A 24,186-nucleotide genomic window follows, 5' to 3' on the forward strand; every position below is an offset into this window, starting at 1 on the left:
ATGGGAGTTCAATTATGGGGAAGTCACAGAATTATCTTGCAACTGGAAAACCATGTTGCATTGATGAGTCTTCACTTAATGTCTAATTAGATTGAATGTCATGTATGCACCAAAACATGCATGTATGCACCAGCTGGGGAAAACAAGAACTCTTGGAAAAAGAACTTTTTCAAAAGAATTCTTCAAGAAAATTTTGAAAATATTAAGCAGAATCTGAATCAAGGGGATTTTCTGCCCTGATCTTACAAAATGCCTTTTGATAAGCCCTGAGAATTTCTCTTTCAAAATCTCAGTGGCAGGCAAATTGTCTTTTCTGGCAAATAAATTCTCTCTTGCTCTGCTGATTGAGTGATAGGACACAGGCCAGAAAGCTGAATAGGCACCTCTGTGGCTATGCAAAGACTCCTCCAAGAGCAAAGTACACCTGACACTGGGTTAATCCTTGAAGACAGTGGGGATTTCACTTTAACTCATTGCACAGTCCAGGAAGATTGGCAATGAGCAATGGTGTGTCCAGCTTTTCTTCTTGGGATTTTGCTGGCATTCCTTATTAATTCTGGGTCAAACTATGGAGCTGCATCTCCTGAGAAAAATAGACAGAAAAGGGACATCTATCTGGATCAGTAAGTATCACTCTTGGATATGTATGTGTGTATACATGTTAACTAGGACCTAGGTATGCTCATTTTTGTAGACACCTGATATAGATTCAGAATAGACTGTCGTCTTTGGAAGGTTTGTCATTGTGTGCCATCTTCTTCCCTTTGACACACTAGGCCTCGCATGACCTCCGAGAGTGGCAATTTAGTCTTCCACACTGGCTCAGCCAAAAATATTGAATTCAGAACAGGATCACAGGGCAGAATAAGAGTCAATGAAGAAGATCTCGCTGAGGCCTTTAGCCAGGTAACACTTTTGGTTTTGCAATTATGTTTTCATATCTGAAGCCCGTCCTCAAAATAGCTCTTGAAGTGGATTTGGAAAGTTGCATCTATGTGAAATAAGAGCAGGTTCCCTCTCCAATAGTCATTGGTATCATTAGGATGTTAATAGTGTTGTGACACTACAGTTAATAGTCATGAGTTAGACCTTTTCAGGAACCCTCTTATAGGCTGGACTTCCCTACATACCTCCCTACGACACTTGCAAAAGTCATTAGCTAACAGAGAAGAGGTGCCTGTTGTATTAAGGGCACTTATGAGTTGTCATGTTACCAAGGAAACTGTCCAGTTCAAGCCATGAGTGCTTCTCTGGTCCTGTAGCCCAACTGTGCTTCAGTTCATATCAATTTATCATAGTTTCCCCCTTTTCATACCTCTAACCCTACCAGGAAATATGTTAGAACAGCCACATCACACTTTTGAGAAGCTGCCTTCTCTTACTGCAACTGCTATGTGAATCTCAAGCTACACCCACAAGGAGGGAAGGAAGTGCTGGTGGATTGCTAGGTTTCTGGGGTAAGGCCCTACACAGGATCCCCATGGCATTCCCTGCCTGCTCCCCCAATGGCAGATTGGGTACTACCACTGCCTCTGGTACTTTCAGTTCAAAGGTTGGCCCAATCAAATAGGTCCACTGATGGACATGAGCTCTTCTTCTTTTTTTCCCCCCTCCAATCCCAAGGAACCAGCCCTGGTCTGCTTCCCACTCTTGTCCCTGTGTGGAGGTGCAAAACTACCTTTGGTGAAAAAAGCAGCATTATTTCCTCGGGGTTTAAAGGGGAAGCAACTAGAGTTCTCTCATTAGTACTCCCCAAACTCCTAAAGAGGAGAAAACAGGAAATGAGCATACTCCACTGTTTTCTTTCCTACACATTGAAGTTCAGGAGGCAGCTGAAGTGAGAAGAAGGGAGAGCCTTCTTTTTTTTTCCCCCTCTAAGACACTTAATTGCAAATGAGAGCAGTAGGTACCACTTAGATCAGAGTGAAGTGGTCTCAGAGCACTTGAAAACATAGATGTATGTTCAGGCTCTTCTATTTTGAATCTCTTCCCACCATTTCCCCCCCCCCCCCCACTTAAGAGCTGCTGTCTGTCTCAGGAGGAGATGAATAGGACTGATTACAGGGCCATAAATTGCAAGTTGATGTAAAAATTAAAAGATAAGTCCTTTATAGTATGTAATTAGTCATGAGCTCCTTGAACTTTCATTACCTCATGAACAGTTCAGTTCCGTAAGACCTTTATTGGCATAAAATACAGAGAAGAACAAAACAAAACAAAAATATACAAAGAAAACACAACATAAACATCAGTCTTTTCCTCACACACTGCCCAGAGTCCCAGGGCTCTGCCTGGCTATTACCCCAGATAAGAAGGAAGCGACATTATCCAGGGCCTCAGGTGTGGAAAGGAGAGACTGAAGCATGATTGAGTCCTCCCAGCCCTGCATCCTAGCTAACAATGGGCCTAGATATTTCCTGCGTGAAGCATCATGTAGCGGGCAGTAGAAAAAGGTATGTATTAGAGTCTCAATGCAATCCCTACCACACTTGCATTTCCTCTCTTAGGGAATGCCACTGAACCTGCCCGTTAACAAGGCTAATGGAAGAGCATTACATCTCGCAAGTGTGAATGCTCTCTGAGCCTGTGGGCACTCCAGGTGGTAAAAGAAGGAGTCCAGTTTCCCGAAACTGACCATCTCATGAACAGAACATGCTTTAGATGAGATGCCAAGGCAGGCTGTGGCAGCAAAACCATGGGAATGCTGCAGCTCTTTGCAAACTTTCTGTGTGATCAAGGTTGGGCACACTGGTTATTCATTCATTTGTTGGTTAACGCATGTTCCCCGGAGGTGACACTTCTGTCGCGGGGATATCCCAGCACTGCAAATATCCAGTATTCACACTGAAATGTTTTGTATATTGGGAAATGCCCTTCTCCCAGGCAGTAGCATAGCTATGGCTGGGTAGAGTCAGTAAGTATTGCAGGTGCTGCAATGCGCTGTGTAAACGGCCCCTCCCACTTGCCATTGGAGCCATTCTGGGAGGGGCAGCTTACATGGTGCACTGCGGCACCTTCAGTACTTACTGTGCCACCCCACTCTGGCTACGCTACTGCTCCCAGGTAACCTCTTTATTGCAAAAGTACAAGTCTGAGAGTGGACAAGTTTTGCTTCAATATCACTTGAGATGCTTATGACAACTCTTTTCACCATGGCCAAGAATTCAAACAATGATTTTTTTAAAAATATCCTTCGCTGTGCCAAGCTGTGCTGGTGTACTCACCCGGCTTGTTGAAGTGTGGGAGAACACTGCAGCTGTGCCCCCAAACTCATTAGATTTGAACAAAACATGTATTGAAAACGCCACTGAGAAAGGCAGGACAAGAGAAAAAACTTCATTGCACGGGTATACAAATATAGCCCTTTGGAGAGGTAGTGTAGCCAGGGCTGCTTCTGACTTGCAGGGGCCCTTGGCAAGCTTCTCTTCATGGGCTCATACTTACTTGGGTGTGCCAACCACTGTGCAAAGACAATGAATGCAGGGACTGTCTCAAGGATCGGCAGTGGAGAGGGGCTCTGGGCCATCAGCAGCTTCCCAATGATGCTGTCCCCTGACAACAGCCTAGGCTGTAACTCAGTGGTAAAGCATCTGATTTGCTTGCAGGAGGCTCCAAATTCAGTCCCTGCTATCCCCAGGTAGGGCTGGGAAAGACCTCAGTCTTAAACCCTGCTCCCAGCCGAGTGTTCACATGGCATTGCGCAGGAAATTCTACTGAAGGTCCCAAGAAGCTGTACATGCCCAAAGATATCTCATAAGGGCCAAACTTCATACATCCTTGGGAGCTATCTCCTCCTCACCTGGGGACAGGACATTGTGTGCTGACTCTGTTACAGAAATGTAGCATAAAGCAATAAATGCAGTGGTATTCATAATGTTATAATATAGACGCTAAAACTTCTTATGGGCAAACTGCTTTACTTGATATAAAGGTTTTGTGGCCTTCGGTGCAGGCTTGTTTTGTGTTTACTGTTCTGCTTATATCTCCCTTAAATATCTGCAAAACTGTGTTTATTTCCTGTTTAAGAACAAGAGAACAATCCTTTTCTTTAAACTTTAGGTAAGAAAGAATAAGGCTGAGATTCTAGAACTGAAAAGGCTCACAAGCGTCCCTCAAAATGTTTCCAGTCAAATCACACAGCTTCATTCCAAGGTAAATCTTAATTCAATGTTATAAACGTATTAATAGTGATGATGGTTCCTTCCTTCCTACTTTATTCACATGTTCAAATGTGCTGCGCAAGCAAGGTACAGCCAGTCATAAAATTTTCCTAAAAGAAGCTAAAGAAAGACAAGGCTTCTCTTAAGGCAGCCAGCAACAGTCTGGGGATATTTGCTCTGACAAAATTTGGCCTTCTTTAAGACCCGTGAGATCTGAAGCCTCTTGCCATCAGCCCAGCTTAAATGTCACTAGATTGGCCTGGGTCATGCTCTCCAGGCAAGCAGCCAACACCATGTATGTGTGTAAACCAACATCATGCATCGCAAATACATGAAAACTTGTCAGGCAACAGTCATGCTATTTTTAATGGAAAACAAGTTCCATTGACTTTGATGGTTCTCTTTGAAATGGGGAGGTGCTTGGGCAGCTTGAAAAGTCCAAGTCCTTTAAATTTTAACTAAGTCCTGTGAACTATTGTGTGAGTGTAGCTCATAGAGGAGCCAATTCTAAGAGATTTAAGTGCAAAAATTCAACCTGATTGTATTGTTACAGCTGCCGGCCTGCCTATTCTTTTACTTACATTAATGTCCGAAAATGGTTGGCTGGTATCTCTTAATGAGAGCAAATTGTTAGGAGCTCATCTTCTGATACTTATAGATTTCTTGATTCTTTTGAAGGAGACTGTAGCCAACAGAGCTTGGAGGAGGTGATACCACTCCAGCTCAGGGAATGCAGCAGATAAAGAGGGTACGAAAATCAATCTCTTTCCAGGTTAGGAAGTGGCAAGTGGGTCAAATTAGACCATGTGGAAGTTCCATGATTGGAAATTTCAACCTCTTTTTTGATTTCAAAAATCAGATGTGGTGATGTCCATGATATCCAAAATTTGGATTCCAAATTATTATTATTAAGAATATTAATATATTGCTTTTCAACAATAAACAAAAAAGTTCTCAAAACATTTTACAGACAACATCAAATATTCAAATGGGCTAAGAGTCCGAAAAAGATACAAAAGAACACCAGCGAACAGCCACTAGAAAAGACACAGTGCTGGGGTGAAGAGGGACAGTTACTCTCCCTCTTCTTGTACGTTTTTTTCTTTTTTTAAAGAACAAGATGTCAGAAGCTGGCCCATCCATGAGGCCAACTGAGGTGGTTGCTTCAGGTGGAAGATGAGTGGGCGTGGGGGGGCCCTAATGCCATTCATCAATCCTCCACCACCACATCCCCTCCTCCTTCTACTCTCTGGATTTGATCATCCTCATCTAGGATGCTCCATCCTACCATTGTCCTCTTCTCCACAATTCCTCTTCTGTTTTTCTCTCCTTTTTTGAATCCAGGGAGTGGGAGGAAGAGGAAAAGGAGAGGTTGTGTTGGTGGTGACTGGTGTGACATCAGGTATGGAGAGGTGGCATGTAGCAACTGTTATCCTGCACATGCCTGATCTTGTCTGATCTTGGAAGCTAAGCAGGGTCAGGCCTGGTTAGTACTTGGATGGGAGACCGCCTGGGAATGCCGGGTGCTGTAGGCTTATACCATAGTCTTTCCAGACTGAAGGTTGCCAACCAAATATTTGGTGCAGTTCCTCTGGCACTGATGCTTCTCCTAGCTCATAGCTAGTTTGCCTTGCAGAGAGTTGACTGAGGTTTCCTTGATAGTGTGGAGGCTCTCTCTGGGGATCTGATGGGGGCTACTGATTCCGTGGTCTTGCGGTAGCACTTCGCATCCCATTGGCTGTATTTGTAAATCAAGCAAATATTGCAAAAATATAACAGCCTCCACTGTTTTCTTTCCCAAACAAACCATACTAGCACTGTCCCTGGAATTCTCACTGCTTAAGGAAGTGAGCAGTGACAATATTGATAATATTTTCTATTTGAAAATCCACCCATTATTCTTAGCCTGTTTTATGTGCCCAAATACAATATGCATCTATTATTCTAATTCCCACAATGTTTGCCTTTCTGTTGCAGATTGTGAATATTGAAGGCAGACTTCAAGGCCTTGAGCAGGTGAGTCATTTTATGGAACAAGACAGAACGTTATGCATTTAGATTTACATTTTTAAAAAAACCTAGATAATATGGCAGGATAGAATGCATTTTGCCTTTGAGAACAGCATCCATGCTTGTATCTTCAAAAAGACAGCTTTTTTGTCAGAATAAAGGTTGTGCAGATGAAATGAAATGTTCTGTCATTTTGAGAATTGTGGCGTCAACTATCAGGGTAATAGGAGAACTTCATTATTCAGTCTAGGGCCAGCCCAAGAAATCCTAGCACCTGGGGCGGCCCGCCAAATGCTACCAAATCCAAGAGGGATGCAGCAAATGAGATTTCTCTCCTCCATAAGTGGCGGGCCTGGAGGATGGCAGGGACAGGGAAAAAACCCCAGAAGCCGCACAGCCCCGCTTACCCATTGGAGCCATTCCGCCATTAGTTTTTAAAGTGCCAACTTTAAAAGGGGAAGCCCTGCACGGTGCTCCAAAGCCCACGAAAACCCTTCTGAGGCTTCCAGCACAATCTTAATGGGTATTTAAGATTTCGTTGGGAAATCAGAAGAACCCTTTACAGCCACACCAGAAGCTTCAGAAGTCTTCTTGAGCTCATCAGAGCATCACATGAGGGTCCATGCAGTCCAGTGAGTATCCCCAGTGGGGGGGGGGGTGGTGGCGACATGAGCAGACCTGGCTCCAAGGCGCCATAGGACCAGGTCCACTACTGCCTCCATACTTCCTCTTCTACTTCATCTTCCTTTTCCAATCCAGATTGTGAAAGGAAAAGCAGTGGAGGCAAGTGGATGCAAAGCGGTGGACACCTCTCACCAGTCTGCTGCTTGAGGCAACTACCTCCGTTGGCCTCATGGATGGGCTAGTCCTACATTCCTATATTTCAGGAGTGTCCAAACTTTTAGGCAGGAGGGCCACCTCACTTCTCTGACACTGTGTTGGGGGCTGGGAAAAAATAATTAATTGACATTTAAAATTTGAATAAATTTTAATATATTAGAGCTGGAAATTATATGAATGAATGGAGGTCTCGTGATAGATAAAAGACCTTGATAAAAGATCTTGTGCAAAGCAAGGTGAGGCTTTCCTTTGCTGCCGCTTCACAAATGTGAAACAGCAAGCAGTGGAGGGAGCCCTCGGCCTGCAGCTCACGCAAGAGGTCAAACAGTTTGCCTTTGCGCTGAGAGTAGTTGCGTTGGGCCAGTGTGGGCTCCAGCAAGTCTCTGGAGGGCCAGAGGTTCAATGAAGACTGGGGGCTCCCGCGGGCTGGATTGGGGGTCCCCAAGGGCCACAAATTGCCCCCGGGCCGGGATTTGGGCACCCCTGCTATATTTGAACATATGAAGCTGTTTTATTGTGTCAGGCAGTTGGTCTGACGGGCAGCAGGTCCCCAGAGTTTCAGACAAAGGTCTTTCTCAGTCCTACTCGCAGGTAAAACACCGGCTTTTCCAGGGAGCTACAGCTTCTCCCTAATCTAGTCTCTGTTGCAGTTACTCAGGCAGAGCCAAGACCTTTATGTATTTTGGATGGTATCGAACAATTATCACCCCACAGAAGCGATAACTGCAAGCTGATCATCATGATTTCTCGTTGCCCTTGTTTCAGACCTTCTTACGCAAAGCCTGCAACAGCAACCCCTGCCAGAATTCCGGAACCTGCATCAATTTGCTGGATGCTTTCTTTTGTCTATGTCCCAACAACTGGCAGGTAAAAAAAAGGTGTTTTAGCACCTTCCAATGTATGCAATCTGTACAGGGCTGCACCCACCACCATAGTCTACAAAGGAGTGAGTTCTAGCACTCTGACTTCCATACCAGCGTCATCAGTGTTGTGACTAACAGAAAAGAATAGCCAGTTTACCAACTTCTGTAAATGTCTCCTTCACTGAGAAGTGGGGGGTGCTGCAGCTGCCACTGTACAAGCACATGGTTGCTCAGTGGATGGTTGTCTGCTCTGCTTGTGCTGGGGCTGCTATCCACTCAGCAGAGGCAACTGTCCTCTCAACAACCAAATAGCACCCCCGCCTTCTCTGCTATCTTTTGGTGTGAGAAGGCAAGGGCAGGAATTGTCCTCTCTCCTCACTCGCTACCCCACAGCAGTGGGGTGTCTCAACCATCTCGCCAATCACGGCTCCTCCTTTAAACTACTAAAACAACCTCTCCAGCTCAGATTCAGTCACAATCTCTCTCTCTTCCAGAAAGTCCAGCTCCCACTATCAAGGAAGGGGGAGGTTCACTTTACACCTTAGCCCTTGCTCTCAGGTAGCTATGCTTGAGGGTCCTTAGAGCCCCAATGGAGACTCCCATTCAGGGAGTTGTGAAGAACCATTAACTAGCATCCTGGTTTATTCATTTATGAAAAGTGCTGGCTGCCTAGTATTCCTGACTGCTGTTATACAGTATTTATTAAGGGAAGCGTTGTTGCAAGCTAACCAAATAAGAAGAACCTTGCTGGATTGGGCCAAGGGCTCATCTAATCTAGTTTTCTGTATCTCACCAGGGCCCACCAAATGCCTCAGGGAGCACACTCCCTTGCACCTGGCATTCTGAGGTAGCCTACTTCTAAAACTAGGAGTTTGCACATACCCATCATGGCTTGTAACCTGTGATGGACTTTTCCCCCACAACCTGTCCAATCTCCTTTTAAAGGCCTCTAGGACAGGTGCCATCAAAACATCCTGTGGCAAGGGGTTCCACAGATTACATACACTCTATGTAAAGAAATATTTCCCTTTGTCTGTTCTAACTCTCCTGATAATTTTAGTGAATGTTCCCTGATTCTGGTGTGATGCCCGAGGGAAAAGAACGTCCCTCTACCAACTCTGTCCATCCCATGCATAATTTTGTATGTCTCAGTTGAGTTGTTCCCGGCTCCTTCTTTCTAGACTGACGAGTCCCAAATATAGTAAACTTTCCTTATAATGGTGGTGTCCCAGCCCTCTAATCATTTTGATTCTTCTGCACAGATGCAGACGCCATTTTGTTCCTGTTTTATTTGCAAACTAAACCATGTCTCTCTGTCTTCGTAGGGACCATTGTGTTCTGACGATGTTAATGAGTGCCAGATTTATGCCGGGACACCGCTAGGCTGCCAGAATGGAGCAACCTGTGTAAATACCCCTGGAAGTTACAGGTAATGTTCTTTACATGGATGGCTTTTCTAGTGTCACTGAGAGCAGCACACAAGTTATAACAATATTATTAAGAATATTTAAATGTGTGCCCTTGCACATGCCACAATGTGTGAGGTGGGCACATCAGAGGCCTGTATACAACAGATCTACACAGTCTTTTGCATGAATCAGCCCTCCATGCAAACAGCTCTCCACACTACCTCATATACCCTGCGCATGCCCGATCTTGTCTGATCTCAGAAGCTAAGCAGGGTCAGGCCTGGTTAGTACTTGGATAGGAGACCACCAGGGAATACCGGCTGCTGTAGGCTTATACCATAGTCTTTTGAGACTGAAGGTTGCCAACCATCTGTGTGGTGAATAGGAAAGATGCATGCATCCTATACCACATAAAGAAATCACCAGCCCAGGACATGTATGTATCAGGCCAAAGTCTCTCCTTTTCTAGCCTGTCACTCTCATACCACTCCAGAGTCCTTTTTGGAGAGCCCTCTTCGCTCCAAGCAAGAGATCTTATTTGAAAATCCTGGTTCTTGTTTTTCTTAAAGGAGGCTAGCTGGTAAAAATAATAATAATTTCCTGACCAAGCTCTCCCAGTGAGATAAGATCATGTGCCAGAATCCTTTGCCAACCATTTTGGTTTGGGAATTTAAAAAACCATTCCTCTGCAAATATTTTATTTGGCATTCTTCTGGCATTGACCTGCTCTGTTTTTGCCTGCAAGCTTATACAGTATATATGAATTGCTTGTATGTAATTCAGAGCGACTCAGTTTCTTCTCAGTTCCTGCAGTATAGTCTAGAGGCCCTTTTCTGAATAACTCTGAGGCTCGAATTGGATGCTACATTGCTGTGTTATTGGCCCTGATCCAGTTGTTTTCTCTTGCTTAAACAAGAGCTGGAGGAGAAGATATCTGGATCAAGACTGTCACATAGGGCGGCTCATTGCCCCTGCTACAGTTCAGAGCCCGATCAGGAGCTCCTGTAATCACCATCTCCTCTGGAGGGAAGCAGTTGAAAAACTGTTGCCAAGAAACTATATATTTATTGCCCAGCTGGGACTCTTATGACACTGGTTCTGTTGCATCTCCTGCTTTGCATCAAAAGTCCTGATCTGAACAATTACAAGCAGCAACAGGGTAATATTTGACTAGAATACATACAATTCAATAGCATCTTTTCCTTTCCAGAGAGTTTTAGCCCTGCAGGGGTCTCAGGTACTTAACTAGCTGCTTGAGCCACTTGGTTTGTTTTTAAAGTGCCAACTCACGTCCTCTTTTGAACTGGGCAATTTTACTTTATTTGATCTGCCTGAGGTTGAAGGATGGGAGGAAGGCATTTGGGAGATACCATATGTTTACAGAAACTACTGCTCTAATCCTAAACACATTTAAGAGGTAATCAGTCCTGCTATCTTAAATCAACTATCTGTTAGGAGACATGCTGTTATTTTTATTACACTGGGATCAGCCAAGCATTAAAGCTTTGAAATCTGAGTTAATGAGTACCACTTCACTGGAGGCAGTGCTCCGTAACCCAAGTTAGCTTGCATTTAATTTACCAAGTCAACCAGCTAATGGAATATGGAACACACAGAAAAGGTAATAATCCAGCATTCTGCCAACTGGTGGAAACTGGGCTCTGCAAATGAACAATTCAAGCAAAAAATTGTCTAGTACTTTATGCATTTTGGTTTCTCCTTATGCTAAGAGTTCACAACTGTTTGGTGTCTATCTTGATACAAATATATAGGCCCCCATGAGTCAGGAACCAGATACCCCAATGCTGGGCTGTACCTTGGTGAGCTGGACCCTAGGAAGTCTCAGAACTTTCTTCTGAAGGAATAGGGGTAGGCAACATCAACCTCTGCTTTTGGTCAACAGTAGGAGATATCTAAATTGAATTGCCTATGCTGATCTAGATACTGAGAGTATGACCTTCTTACCTTTTCCTGGTATGGTACATTCTCTTCAGGTTCTAGCTTCTCCACACTTCTTGTAGATTGTAAGCACCTTGGTCAGAGACCTTTTTCACAGGGTAAAGTGCCTTGTACATTGAAGGCACAACAGCAACATATACAGCATGAAGCCGGCTTATGTTGGATAAATCAAGGGCAGATGGCAGACAAATGAAAAGACAAGTCACACGGTTGCTTTGCTTTTTCTTCCAAGCTGCCGCTGTACACCAGAAACCTATGGACCTCACTGTGCATCGAAATTTGATGACTGCCAAAGAGGATCTCCTGCTCTATGCGAACACGGCCTTTGCATTGATGGCACAAGACAGCAACCTAACCAGGTAAGCAGGAGGAGCCTCATAGCATAGACCAGCAATTTTCTACTTCTTTCATCTCATGGCACACTGACAAGATGCTAAAATTATCAAGGCATACATACCATCAGTGTTTTGACAATTGACAAAGCACGCCATACCGATGGGAGGGGGCTCACATCCGCCAATGGTCCTACTGATAAATGACCTTCCCCCAAACTCCTGCAGCACAAATGCAGACTCTTCATGGCACATCAGTGTGTCGTGGTGGGGTGTGCCGGGGGAAGGAGCAGGGTGAGAGGGAGATGGGACTGGTGGAACTTTGCTCCACCAGATCCTAAGCCTCCTGAGCCCTTAGGTCACCACAGAATCAAGTAGCCACATTGTGAGGCTACTAGCCTTACCCAGAGGAAGGGTATGAAAGTCCCCTTCTCCCGAGGAGCTGCCGGCGCTGCCTGGGTTGCACTCAGGATGCAGTGGCAGCCATTTTCAGCTACAGCCCCTTGCACTGGGCAGCTGAGGATTGGACTGCCTGTCTTTTATGTGCATAGGCACTCCTTCCCATTTGGGAGCACTGCAAAAAAAGGTACAAATGTATACGCGTATGCCTGTTGCCGACATGCAACAGAATGCATGTAGAGCAGAGGGCGGAGACTGTCATTCTATAACCCAAAGGGCACTGTTGATGTAAAGAAAAAATTTTGCAAAATTATCTGAGAATAAAGAGTTTGAAATTAAAATGTTTTCTCCAAAAGCTAATTGAAAGACTCTGGTCTTGACCTGCTTATGCAAGGCCATCAGTGTTCTGAGCCTGTGGATTTCATAGATGGAGCAGAGTATTCCATAAATGAGGTGCTACTACTGAAAAGGGTCTGCTGCAAGTAGATGCCAACAGTAGATATAAACACAGGCAGAACACCTAGCATGGTCCCATGGTACACTTTCACTGCCCTTGTAAATTGCCCTTGTACTCTCTGAGCAAGGGTGAGATCAGGGAGTAGCCAGGTCAGCTCCTGAACCATCAGTACCAATAGCAGGGGTAGCACCTGATGCACTATCAAGAGACAGTGGGGGCACCATGGGGAGGTGGGTTCCATGCAGGGCTATGCCCCAGCAGCTTGCACCTACACCAGCCTTGTTTCAGGCATTTTGTAAACTTAGGCACTGTCCACTCTTACAGAACTGCTGAGAACGTGTTGATAAGCTACAATCCATTGCCGTATTCCATAACCCCATCCCCACTGCTGCCGTGGTCTGTAGCCCCATTCAACCCCCCCCCCACACACTCACACACATGCACTTTCTTCTTTTTTTGTGTGTGCATGGTCAAATGCTTTTTCCAGGGGGAATTTATCCCCATGTTTGTGAACTGCTAATTTTCGCCTGTGCATAAAAATACTGCCCAATGGGAGAATGGGGAGGTTGGGCTACAGTGGAGGGGGTGGAGCTTGCCAGCATGCACATACTGCCCACGAACACATATTCCAGCTCTATGGAGAAGGAAATATATGATGAGAGCTACTGTCTCTGACATATCCTTAACTCAGACTATTCATGGCTTCTCTCAGTCCAAACAAGCATCCTGAATTCATGTGGTGACAGCATCTGGCCTAGATGCCTTTAAAAGGGGATTGGACAAGTTTCTGGAGGCAAAATCCATTACAGGTTACAAGCCACGATATGTATGTGCAACCTTCTGATTTTAGAAATGGACTGTGTCGGAGTGCCAGATGCAAGAGAGGGCACCAGGATGAGGTCTCTTGTTATCTGGTGTGCTCCCTGGGGCATTTGGTGGGCCGCTGTGGGATATAGGAAGCTGGACTCGATGGGCCTATGGCCTGATCCATTGGGGCTGTTCTTATGTTCTTATTCTGCATGTGTGTGTATGTGAACCTTTTCTGTATACAGATTCAGGGCTTCAAGTCTGTGATATTCATCATCCTTTATTTACGGTTACAGACCCAACATAAGTCTGTGATATTGCCCAGAGCAACACATACAGCCTTATGTATGTCTTCCCACTCCTCTCCCTTTCCCACAGCTTCTATTGTGTGTTCCACTCTGCCCTCTTGCCTGCTTATCTCCAAGCTCAGTTCTGCTCCATTTTAGTTCACTGGCACCCTCGCCCTTGTCAAAGAAAAATATCAAACGATTTGACAGCCTCAGCTTTGGAAGCAATGAAATGCAGGCAAAAATAATGGAATTCAGAGAGAAACATTCTTATTAGGCATGATGTATGGTATTCCAAGAAGACAATGTTGATGGCCTAACTGCAGAATTTAAATTATTTTGGTGCAGAGCACACATGTCTCTGAATGCATTTTCATATTTGAACAGGTTATCTTTCTGATTATACTTTCCCAGCCTATAACACAGTTTGCCAAAGGGGGGACGGGACATCCCAAGTTTATTTACAGATGGCTTGCAAAAAAAGAAGAAAAAAACCCAGTTTTTTCTCTTAAACACAGAGCAGGCTGTGCTAATAGCTTTTACTGTATTTAGGCTTATTTCATGATTACTGGTCATTCTTTAACTATTCTGAGTAAATTGCAGGTTTCCCTTGCTTAATATGCTAACAGTACCTCCAGCTGCTAATGCACATTACATCTCTATTTGCTTGTGAAGGAAAAACTTACATCTCTATTTGCTTGGGAAAGAAGCAAATCTATTTGCTAATGCACATTGCATCTCTATTTGCTTGTGAAGGAACAACTGGGGAAATGATTCCAGTAATAATGGTAATGGGACTGTGTAAAGGCAAATCACTGCGTATTGGGTCTGGCTGGAAGTTAGTAGTTCAAGAGGCTTACTAAGAAGAGCTGCTTTTGTGGCATTCCCAGTCATCCTCACAATTGTCCTAATTCCCTGTGCTTTTAACCTGGCAGCCAAAGTACAGCTGTATCTGTGAAGCTGGCTGGATGTCTCCACCTGGGAGCCCTGTCTGCAGTGCTGATATTGATGAGTGTAGCCTCCCCAAACCTCCCTGCTCGCTGAATCCACCAGTACAGTGCTACAACACACCAGGCTCTTATTTATGTGGCCCTTGTCCTACAGGTGAGTAGTTCTTCAGGCATATCCATTGAACAATTCTGAGAGCTCTAGGTGCATCCCTCTCATTCATTCATTCATTCATTCATTCATTCATTCAAGGAGTACAGGTAGCATGTACAAAGTCATTACTAGATTCAAGAGTACAGGGTCTTCCCCTGGGAAGTTTACAGTCTAAAATTCAGCACAAGACAATGGAGGAAAGGGAGGGAGATGTAGGTGGAGCAGGGATGTACGATGGGTGGGGAGGCAGGTGAGGCAGAGCCTCCCCACCAGCGTCCTTCAAAAAGCACCATCACTGTGGAAGGCGTCCCACGGTGGCAGTGCTTTTCAAAGGACTCCAGTGAGGAGGTTCTGCCTCACCTGCCTCACCTCCCATGGTGGTGGTGCTTTTTGTCCCTGAGATGGAGTGTCAGGAGATGAGTGTGCTTTTGTCACTAGGTGGACTATGTCGCCTCAGAGACTGAATAGGTTATAGCCTACATCACTTTGACCTGGCAGGAGGATTCAGTCACTTAAATAATCCTATGCTTGGGGGGGGGGGGGAGCCATTGATAGACCCATCCTCTTTGAAGGTGTCCAATGTGGCTCCATCTTGAAGTAATGAAGTCCATAGGATTAAGATATCATTAAGTTAATGGAACCTCATTAGGCTAGCACAGTGCTCTTTCCTTGCAACATTTCTCATCTCTTTGAAGCTGGATAAACTCACAGTGATTTTTGCATCCTGCAGAAATAGCTGCTATAGTATTGTTACCTGCACACACCTCTCCAATCCGGAATGTGTTAGGAGAAGCAGCACATGCCAGTGAAGTAGTGTACATATCATACCACCCTCCAACATACCCATGGGCCATTGAGAATTGATCTTGCTAAGCAGTCAGGTGGCATATTGTAGCTGGGGCTGTTTGTTAACTGAGGATAGAAGGTGGCATCTTACAGGTCACCTCTCCTCTTTCTCCTTTTCTTGTAATGTTTGTTGTGCATTTTTCCACAGGTTGGCAAGGCAATGGCTACAGTTGCCAAGATGTGAATGAATGTGAGACAGATAATGGAGGTTGTTCAGTGGCCCCAATGGTGCCATGCATCAACACAATGGGATCCTTCTACTGCGGTCATTGCCCACCAGGTAAAACAATAGGCTGACTCTGCATTGCCTGATCACTTGGCACACAAAAAGGGGCAATCATTTTTCCCCTAGTTGTAATAATTTCCTTCACTATGAAACAAGACTGGGCAAACGCAAAGTTTGCCGGGTCACAAGACAGAGAATCTTCCTCTCCTGTGTTACCAGGTCCCAAGATAAAGAATGTGCCCATACCTTTAAACATTCAGCTCCATGGTTGTTGCAGAGGCAGGAATTGATAGGGAGTGACAATAGAACAGGGAAGGAAGAAGGACAATTTTTTATCAAGTGCTTTGTTACTGGTTCAGCTGTTCAGATCTTGAACATTATGAATGCCAGTAGGCTACTGTAGTGGTGCTGTGAAACCTTTTGTATCTTGGGGTGCCTCCAGGCTTGCAGTCCCATGGCATAGAACCAGCAAAATCACATATGTATAAAGTGCAACCGTAAATACAGCTGAGGTTATAAGACTTGGTTCTGACCAACCAAATTATCATAAATAGTTTGTGCTGATGTCACTGAATTTGAAATATGCTTCCTAGATAAAACTGAACAAGAATTTGTCTCTGGCAAAGGATGGCTTCTTTCATTGCTGCTCTCTCTCCCTTCCTCTCCTCAATCACACGCAATACAATGGAGTGTTTCACACTTCACTGTCATATGAGCCCCCCCCCCCCGCCTGAAATCCGTTTTCTTTTTATAACCAGGCTATGAAGGAGATGGGAAAGTGTGCACCCAGGTTAACATCTGCTCAGTAAACAATGGAGGCTGCCACCCCCTGGCCACATGTGCCAGTGAATCAGGTAAAGCTGTTTCTAAAAACAAACTAGAAACTTGGTTCATGGGAGAGCTGGAGTTTGACCTGCTTGATCTGTCTTCTCCTGCAGGTCCTATACCTAGTTGTGTCTGCCCAGTTGGATACACGGGGGATGGCTACGGGCCAAATGGATGTCTTGCTTTGAGCACCATCTGCCAAAATCAAAACCCATGTGTGCACGGCCAGTGTCTTGTAAGTGTTTGATGTTGTGTTTGCAGTGGTGACCTTTGCTTGGTTGTTAGAAAAATATGGAACTGCAATCGGTGGCGTTCCCAGAGGGCGAGCAAAATAGTAAGTTTCGCAGGCACCTCAACATGCCATGTACATGACCCCTTCCCCTTGCCTCCAAAGGCATTTCAGGAGTTGAGAGCAACATAGAGGAGACGCCTCTGCATTGCTCTCACCACCCAGAATGGTCCTGAAAGCAAGGGACAGGGGCCGCTTACATGGTGCATTGAGGCTCCTGCTTACCCATTTTGCCCCCCACCCACTCTGGAAATGCTACTGACTGCAAAAGAACCAAATTATGGGTTGACTCATCCCTTCTAAGACTTTACTGTCAACTTTTAAATGAATGTCTATGAATAATTATGGATTGGATGCAACAGTTCTCTTCCTCCAGAGGAAGAAGTCCTTCCGCGGAGAAAGGCTTTCCATCGGAAGAAAGGAACATTTGCATCGAACCCCTTGTTAATTTTTCTTCTGGAGAGTTGGCTGGACCCGAGAAGCCTTTCATATGAGAATAGAAGATATTCACTGGTTCATGACTGAAATTTTTTCATACTGAATACTTCCTAGAAAAGCCAATTTAAAGTTACTGATAGTTACTGACTATTATGTGAGGCATGATGACCAACTCGGGTGTTATGCCACACCTGACTGCATTCCTGAAAGTGGATGGTTTAATTCTTTTTAAGGGATAACTAACATGCCGTGTGCAGTGATGTAGCCAGGCACCGTGGCACCCAGGGTGGCAACATCATGACGTCATAACATCATGGAATGTTGGGATATCATGTGATGCCACTTCTGGGTTCTCCCAGAGGAGGCAGCCTCCTCTTCTTCATGTTTGGCAAATGCAAAGAGGAGAAGCCTGTTTAAAATAGCTGCTACTGCCGCTCTGAGTGCGCACGTGCTTCAGCTGCTTCCTAACTGAGGCAGTGACTGCAGTACATGCACACCAATAGCAGCAGCTGGGGTAATACATCTGACCCCTCCAAGCTTTCCCATGTCCCTGCTTCCTGTTCTCACAAGTGCACACGGGAACAGGTGACTCGATTGGGAACAGGTGGCTCAGTGACTCAATTGGTTGCTTCTCCGAGCTGCTCAGTGGCACCCCCCTTCAAGTGGTGTCCCAAAAGCCTGGTCAAAGGTGACTTTAGCCATAGGTATAAGAAGATATCACAGGCTGGGTTATGTGGGTAGTTGATTAGTGTTTGCTTCTGTTTTGTCTTACGATGGCCTGCAGGCGACACCTTCCGATTACAACTGTGTGTGTGATCCTGGCTGGACTGGCAGAAATTGCACAGAAAATATTGATGAGTGCTCCAGCAATCCTTGTCTCCATGGGGGAAGTTGCACTGATGGGGTGAATGGCTACTCTTGTGAATGTACAAGCGCTTGGACTGGGCCTCAGTGTCAGAGACCACAACAAGGTAAATGATGGTAACATCATAGGGGCTGTGGCCTCATAGTGGAGATTGTAGAAGCAGGGCCCAAGTAGTACCTTACTCTCTGCACCATTTTAACAGTCTGGAGATGGAAGTAGAAGCTGCTAACTCTACAGTACCCCTATTTCAGGTGAACAGAGAGTAGCATTGCAGCCATCAGCAGGAACCTTGTGACACACAAGCCAACAGGAGTTGATCTGCTGGACTCACAAAGTTGCTCACCATCAGTCTCAACATATTGTTACTTGTATATAACTGAAGCTCCTTTGGGGCTCAGCCCTAACATGCACAAGACAGAAAGCGAGAGCAACTTTCTCTGGGTGTGCCCTTTTGCTCTGTTGGTTCACTCCAAATGCTATCCTTCACACACATGGAGGTAGGATAAATAGTTAGATGGAGTTTTCATTGGCAGTGTTCCCTTCCAGTGTGATGGTAACATATTTTTTCCCCACATACATTGCTATTGCCATTGTTTCCCATGCCTTAGATACCTCACATATAGACTATTGTGAGGTGCTGTACATGGGGCTGCCCATGAAAACCATCTAGGAACTTCAGATGGTGCAAAAATGCAGCTACTTAGGTACTAATGGGCACCCAACTTTATTATCATGTGACACCATTGTTGAGGTTACCAGTGTGTTTTCATGTACCATTCAAGGTATTAGGCATTATTTTTAAAGCCCTAAGTGGCTTAGGACCACAGTATCTCAAGGACCAGTTCCTCCATGCTTTAAGTTCTTTTAGATAACCCTTTGCTACACCTTCTTTGTCTGAAGTGTGTTAGGCAAAGACCCACAAAAGGGCCTTCTCTGTGATGGCCCCTATTCTGTGGCATTCCCTGACCAGTTAGGTGCACCAGTTCTCTTCATTTCAATTTTACAGCTGTTGCTGAAGGCTCACCTCTCTCTGCAGACCTTTATTGGTCTGCTATAATGCTTCATGGGTTTATGGTTTAAGCTGTCTCTTGTTCCTTTGTTTTTGCTACTGGTTGTTGTTTCTGTGATTTCTATGTTAATAAAAATTAATTAATTAAATTTTTCATTCTCTTCCACACATGACAGTTTGTGGAGGACAACTTTCAGGCCTCTCTGGGTCATTCAGTTACCCTAACAATCCAGGAACTCAGCAGTACAATCGGGTTAGCTGTGCTTGGATTATCCGGACCCACTACGACAAGGTAAAAGGAAATTGAAATTGCAATGAAAGCAGATGACTGCAGGCCTACAAATATTAGTAAATCATTATGGGAAGTTTAAAGAACAAGCTTCTTTAAGGGTGGTGATGTGTGAGCACAAACAGAATAATTTGAGTGGTCATAAGTAGAAGCAAACAGAAAAGCCACCCAGGATTAACTTCAATGGTGTAGTGCAGTGGTTCTCAAACTTTTAGTACCAGGACCCACTTTTTAGAACAAGAATCTGTCAGGGCCCACCTGCCATGACTGGAAGTGATGTCATGACCGGAAGTGATACTATCAAACAGAAATTTTTTTAGCAAGCAACTATTACCCTGCACATGCCCAATCTTGTCTGATCTCGGAAGCTAAGCAGGGTCAGGCCTGGTTAGTACTTGTATGGGAGACCGCTTGGGAATACTGGATGCTGTAGGCTTATACCATAGTCTTTTGAGACTGAAGGTTGCCAACCTAGGCTACAATCCTACCCACATCAAGTATGATATATTAAAAATAAAATATTGAAATTAATGGGGACCCATCTGAAAGTGGTTTGTGTGGGTCCTGACCCACAGTTTGAGAAAGATTGGGTCATGCTTCTGCCGTTGGACTTAGACCTGTAAGATCTAGGTTCAAATCCCTGCTCAGCCGTGAAGCTTTCTGGGTGTCCTTGGATCAGTCACTATCACTCAGCCTCACCTACCTCACAAGGCTGTTGTAAGAACAAAAGGAGAGAAGGAACCATGTACACCACACCGAGCTCCTTGGAGGGAGGGCGGTATAAACATGTGAAAAATAAATAAATAAATCTCATGCACATCTAAACCGTTACTGATAGACTGCTAGCATTCTACTGACTACTTCAGAAATGTGAATCGCATCCGCTGTGCTGAATATTAAGCACATTCTGGGGTACATGCTCCAAAGGACTTAGCCACAAAGGACTGACACATATCTAGAGAAAGTAAATTGACATGACAGGGTTCAAATTCCTTTGGTGATGCAACAAAATTGTCAAATGATGTCCGCTCATACTCCCAGATAGTGATGGTGCGAATATTTGGGAGAGGGAAGCTCAAAAAGCAAATTGTCTCCCTCTTGAATGGGTCGGCCCAAATGGGTCCAGACATTCCACCATGTGTTGCTCCTCACCCAAAAATTCTTATCTTGGTGAGTGTGGAGATTAGGTAAGAGGTAGTGGAGGTCTCCCCACAGACAAGAGAGGCCCTCCACTGCAAAGTATGATTAGTGTGTCCTTGGTTGCAGTTTATGCTTGGTTGCAGTTGGTATCAATTCAGTCTAGGGGAGGTCCTCTGGGGCATATTATGCCTGGAAGTAACCCTCTGTGCCACCTGTTACTCTTTTCCGCAAGATAAGCTTTTTTGTTTTGGCTTGAGTGAGGAGGCATCTAGCAGGGTAGTGATAGCAGCAGCTCCACTGCTATTCTGGAGTGTTTCAGTAACACATTCAAGAAAACCCCTTGGGGCTTTTTAAAGAGTTCAGTTAGACAACTCAAAAAGTCCAACCCGTTTTCATGATGAGCCAGCAGGAGCATTTGTTTCCCTCCAAACAGATTCCAATTTGTTTATTCTGTGTAGTCAGTTTGCCTTGATACAAGCCAGTTCACATTCTAGTGCTCTGCAGCAGTATGGTAAATTAAAATCGTGCTCCACTTTGGGCACAATCGCTCCGCATTCACTTTCCCTGCTGTGGGGCTCCCCGCACCCCAGGGAGGCTGCAGGAGGCTTGGGTAAGTGCACCCAAGCCCCTGCAGCCCCTTGAGTGGCACGATCCTGGGGATCGCGCCGTTTCCTTCCCCCTGTCCCCGCTGCCTCCTCCCCCCACCCCTGCAAAGACTTACTGGCTCTCAAACTCTCCCAGAGAGTTTGAGAACCACTGCCAGAGGGTATAGTGCCTGAACTAATGGTTGGCAACCTTCAGTCTTGAAAGACTGTGGTATAAGCCTACAGCACCAGGTATTCCCAGGTGGTCTCCCATCCAGGTACTAACCAGGCCTGACCCTGCTTAGCTTCCAAGATCAGATGAGATCGGGCATGTGCAGGGTAACAGTTGCTAGTGCCTGAACTAGATGTGAGAGATTATTACTTGCCCCAAACCATGAAAGAACCCAACATAAGACTCCCGGGTTCCCCAAAGCTGATGCTTTGACCATTAGACTATACTCTCTGCAGGTATTTCTCAAGTCTTCAGTGGGATATCAACACATTCCTACTGAGGATATTTGAAATGGAATAACATCTAATCCTGAATAGGTATCTGGTTACTGAAATAATTAGGAGGATTTGGGATTAGGTCTCTCTGCTCAGCTGTTCATCTAGGATTCTCTCTCTTTATCTCTTTTCCCTTCCTTTGACCTTTAGTATTAGCTAATCCCCCTGCCTGCTCTGTGATTTCTCAGGAAATTATAGCGCACCTCCACATTTCTGGCAAGCATATGGCAGTGTGGATAGGTGTTATCTGATCTGCACAGAGCAAGTGTATAAACAATACCTAATCATCTCTAGCCGAGGTTTTCTCAAGTAAATTAAATGAATCTCTGCTCTTTCCTATTAGATCCTGCGAATTACTTTTCCATTCTTCCGACTGGTGGAAAGTAGCAGCTGCAGGGCTGGCTTTCTTCAGATCCATGATGGAGAATCACCATCGGCACACTTGTTGGGGAAATACTGTGGGTCCTCTCACCCTGAGGAGCTTCTCAGCAGCCATAACTCTTTGTATTTCTGGTTCTACTCGAGCAGCAGGAATAATGAAGGAGGGTTTACAGTTCATTGGGAGTCTCGGCAGCCTGGTAAGGCTTTGTTGTATGCAAAAAAGAAGGGCAGTAATTTGCTCCTTAAAAGCCTTTGGCTGAGTTCAGACATGGAACCATGGTTTGTGTTGACCCTTGGTTATTAATTCACACCATGATTTGAGCTTCTAGGTGGGCAGACCGTGTGCAACAGGCAAACCAGCCACGCTTGTCTGCTTTTGTTTTGTACCTGCTCAGGATTCAGCTTTGTAAATTCTTTCCCAGTTTCATGGTGCAGCTTGAAGCAGACCAGTGGCTACAACTGTGGTTTCTCAGTGATTTGCGAATTCAGGAAAACCACAGTTAGCACAAATTGTGGTTTGCAAATCAACTTAAAACTGTTGTTTCAGATCTTCGTCTGCGAGCCTCAAACAAACCACAGTTTGTGGGCAGGCTCATGTTCAGATATAATGTGAAGCCATGGTTTAGCTAAACTATGGCTTTGCATTATGTCTGAACCCAGCCACTGAGTTTGAAAGCTTTGTTTGAAAGCTTCAAAAGCTTAAGTGTGCCCGTGTGCAAGTATTCGTAAGTAGAAATTCACAACAGTTTTAGCTACAGTTTTAAACAAATAATATAATCTTGTAGATAAAGAAGCTAATAGTTCAAAGCTCAAACCATGCTTTCTAATAACACTCCCTTATAGAAGCTTTACACATGGCATTTCCTATGTGGGAAGTACTTCTGTGTAGGAAAGCGCATAACATTCATCTGATGTTTGTCATATACGATAAGCATGAATTTTATTGCATGTCCAAACGTCTACATATATAGCGTTGGTAAAACTCCTTTCATGTACTTTTGGAGCTGGCAGCCGCTAATACAAGTTATTTTCCTAAAACTTCAAAACAACCAGAAAATACAACATAAATTCTAACATTCTGTCATGCTTCCATTGACACCATTGGGAATGCAGCAGGGCTTGAGCACCTCCCCTACCCCTTGTAAGATCCACAAGTAATCCTTCACCTTGATTTTCTTTCTTCTTCAAGCCCTCTTAACATTTTTAAGAGTTGAACATTGCTTTGAAGATTAAATTGTTTCAATGGGCACACTTCACAGGCAGATCTTCTTTACTCAAGCTATGCTGTGTTGAAAATCTGCGCAACTGTTTTTTTAAAAACTCACTTTAGAGCAGCAGTGCACCTGTTTACAAAGCTGCTCAATGGCCTTTGCCGCTGATCTACATTTGTACACACAGTGAGCTCTCCTTATTCATAGACATGGCATCTGGGGATTTGCAGTCTCCTTATGCCTTAGAACACCTCCCAGATGTGACTGGAAGTTGTTGGCGAGAATCAAAAGTGACTTCTGGTCACATCTGAGGGGACTTCTGCAGAGGCTGGGAGGCCAGCACAACCTCTGGAGTGGTGGGCATGGCATCTAGGTGAGTAATTGCAGTGCCACACCGCTGCCAAACCCCCCCCCCCCCATGGATTCAAATTTCTGTGTATTTCAGTATTTGCAGAGGGTCCTGGAACAGATCCTCTGTGGATAAATGCTGCCCTTTTAGTTGTGATTAACTTCAATCCTGTAGGATTCAATTAGATTTAGTCATGACAGACTACTGCTGGATTATGGCCATGTTCTCCACCCATTCCAATTTTCCATATCTTTTCCATGTCAAAACATGGGTGAAAGAAAAGTTGTGTTTTCTTATCAAATCAAGCAGCAGCACACAGTGCATACTGGAGGAAAAATACACATTTGTTACAGTTCATTTCTCTTTTTAGAGTGTGGTGGTGACCTGAATACCACTTATGGCTCAATTAACTCGCCTGGCTACCCTGGTAATTACCCTCCCAACAGAGATTGTTACTGGACCATCACAACCAAACCCGGACTTCTCGTCACATTTGCCTTTGGCACCCTGAGTCTTGAACACCACGATAATTGCAGCCAGGACTATTTGGAGGTAAAAATCTACTAAAGAAATGTCTTATGGTTCTTATTGCAATGTATACTC

At 44.8% G+C, this 24,186-nt stretch overlaps 1 protein-coding gene and 2 pseudogenes across 1 annotated transcript in view; 2 read left to right on the forward strand and 1 right to left on the reverse strand.

Annotated features, from left to right (window-relative positions):
* The first annotated feature begins 504 nt into the window (after positions 1–504).
* Positions 505–24,186, forward strand: part of CUBN (cubilin) — a 165,201-nt gene continuing 141,519 nt past the window's right edge. Inside the window, exons 1-15 of the mRNA XM_066629121.1 lie at positions 505–623; positions 777–906; positions 4,060–4,152; positions 6,138–6,176; positions 7,776–7,877; positions 9,199–9,302; positions 11,474–11,600; positions 14,459–14,627; positions 15,619–15,750; positions 16,455–16,550; positions 16,635–16,756; positions 18,033–18,219; positions 19,299–19,414; positions 21,986–22,220; positions 23,954–24,135. Of these exons, the coding sequence (XP_066485218.1) occupies positions 505–623; positions 777–906; positions 4,060–4,152; positions 6,138–6,176; positions 7,776–7,877; positions 9,199–9,302; positions 11,474–11,600; positions 14,459–14,627; positions 15,619–15,750; positions 16,455–16,550; positions 16,635–16,756; positions 18,033–18,219; positions 19,299–19,414; positions 21,986–22,220; positions 23,954–24,135 (1,953 nt within the window). The remainder of the gene's footprint in view (positions 624–776; positions 907–4,059; positions 4,153–6,137; positions 6,177–7,775; positions 7,878–9,198; positions 9,303–11,473; positions 11,601–14,458; positions 14,628–15,618; positions 15,751–16,454; positions 16,551–16,634; positions 16,757–18,032; positions 18,220–19,298; positions 19,415–21,985; positions 22,221–23,953; positions 24,136–24,186) is intronic.
* Positions 5,576–5,695, forward strand: LOC136654594 (5S ribosomal RNA; annotated as a pseudogene).
* LOC136654736 (5S ribosomal RNA) lies at positions 21,373–21,489 on the reverse strand (annotated as a pseudogene).

This window comes from Tiliqua scincoides, chromosome 5 (assembly GCF_035046505.1).
Source record: "Tiliqua scincoides isolate rTilSci1 chromosome 5, rTilSci1.hap2, whole genome shotgun sequence".
NCBI lineage: Eukaryota > Metazoa > Chordata > Lepidosauria > Squamata > Scincidae > Tiliqua > Tiliqua scincoides.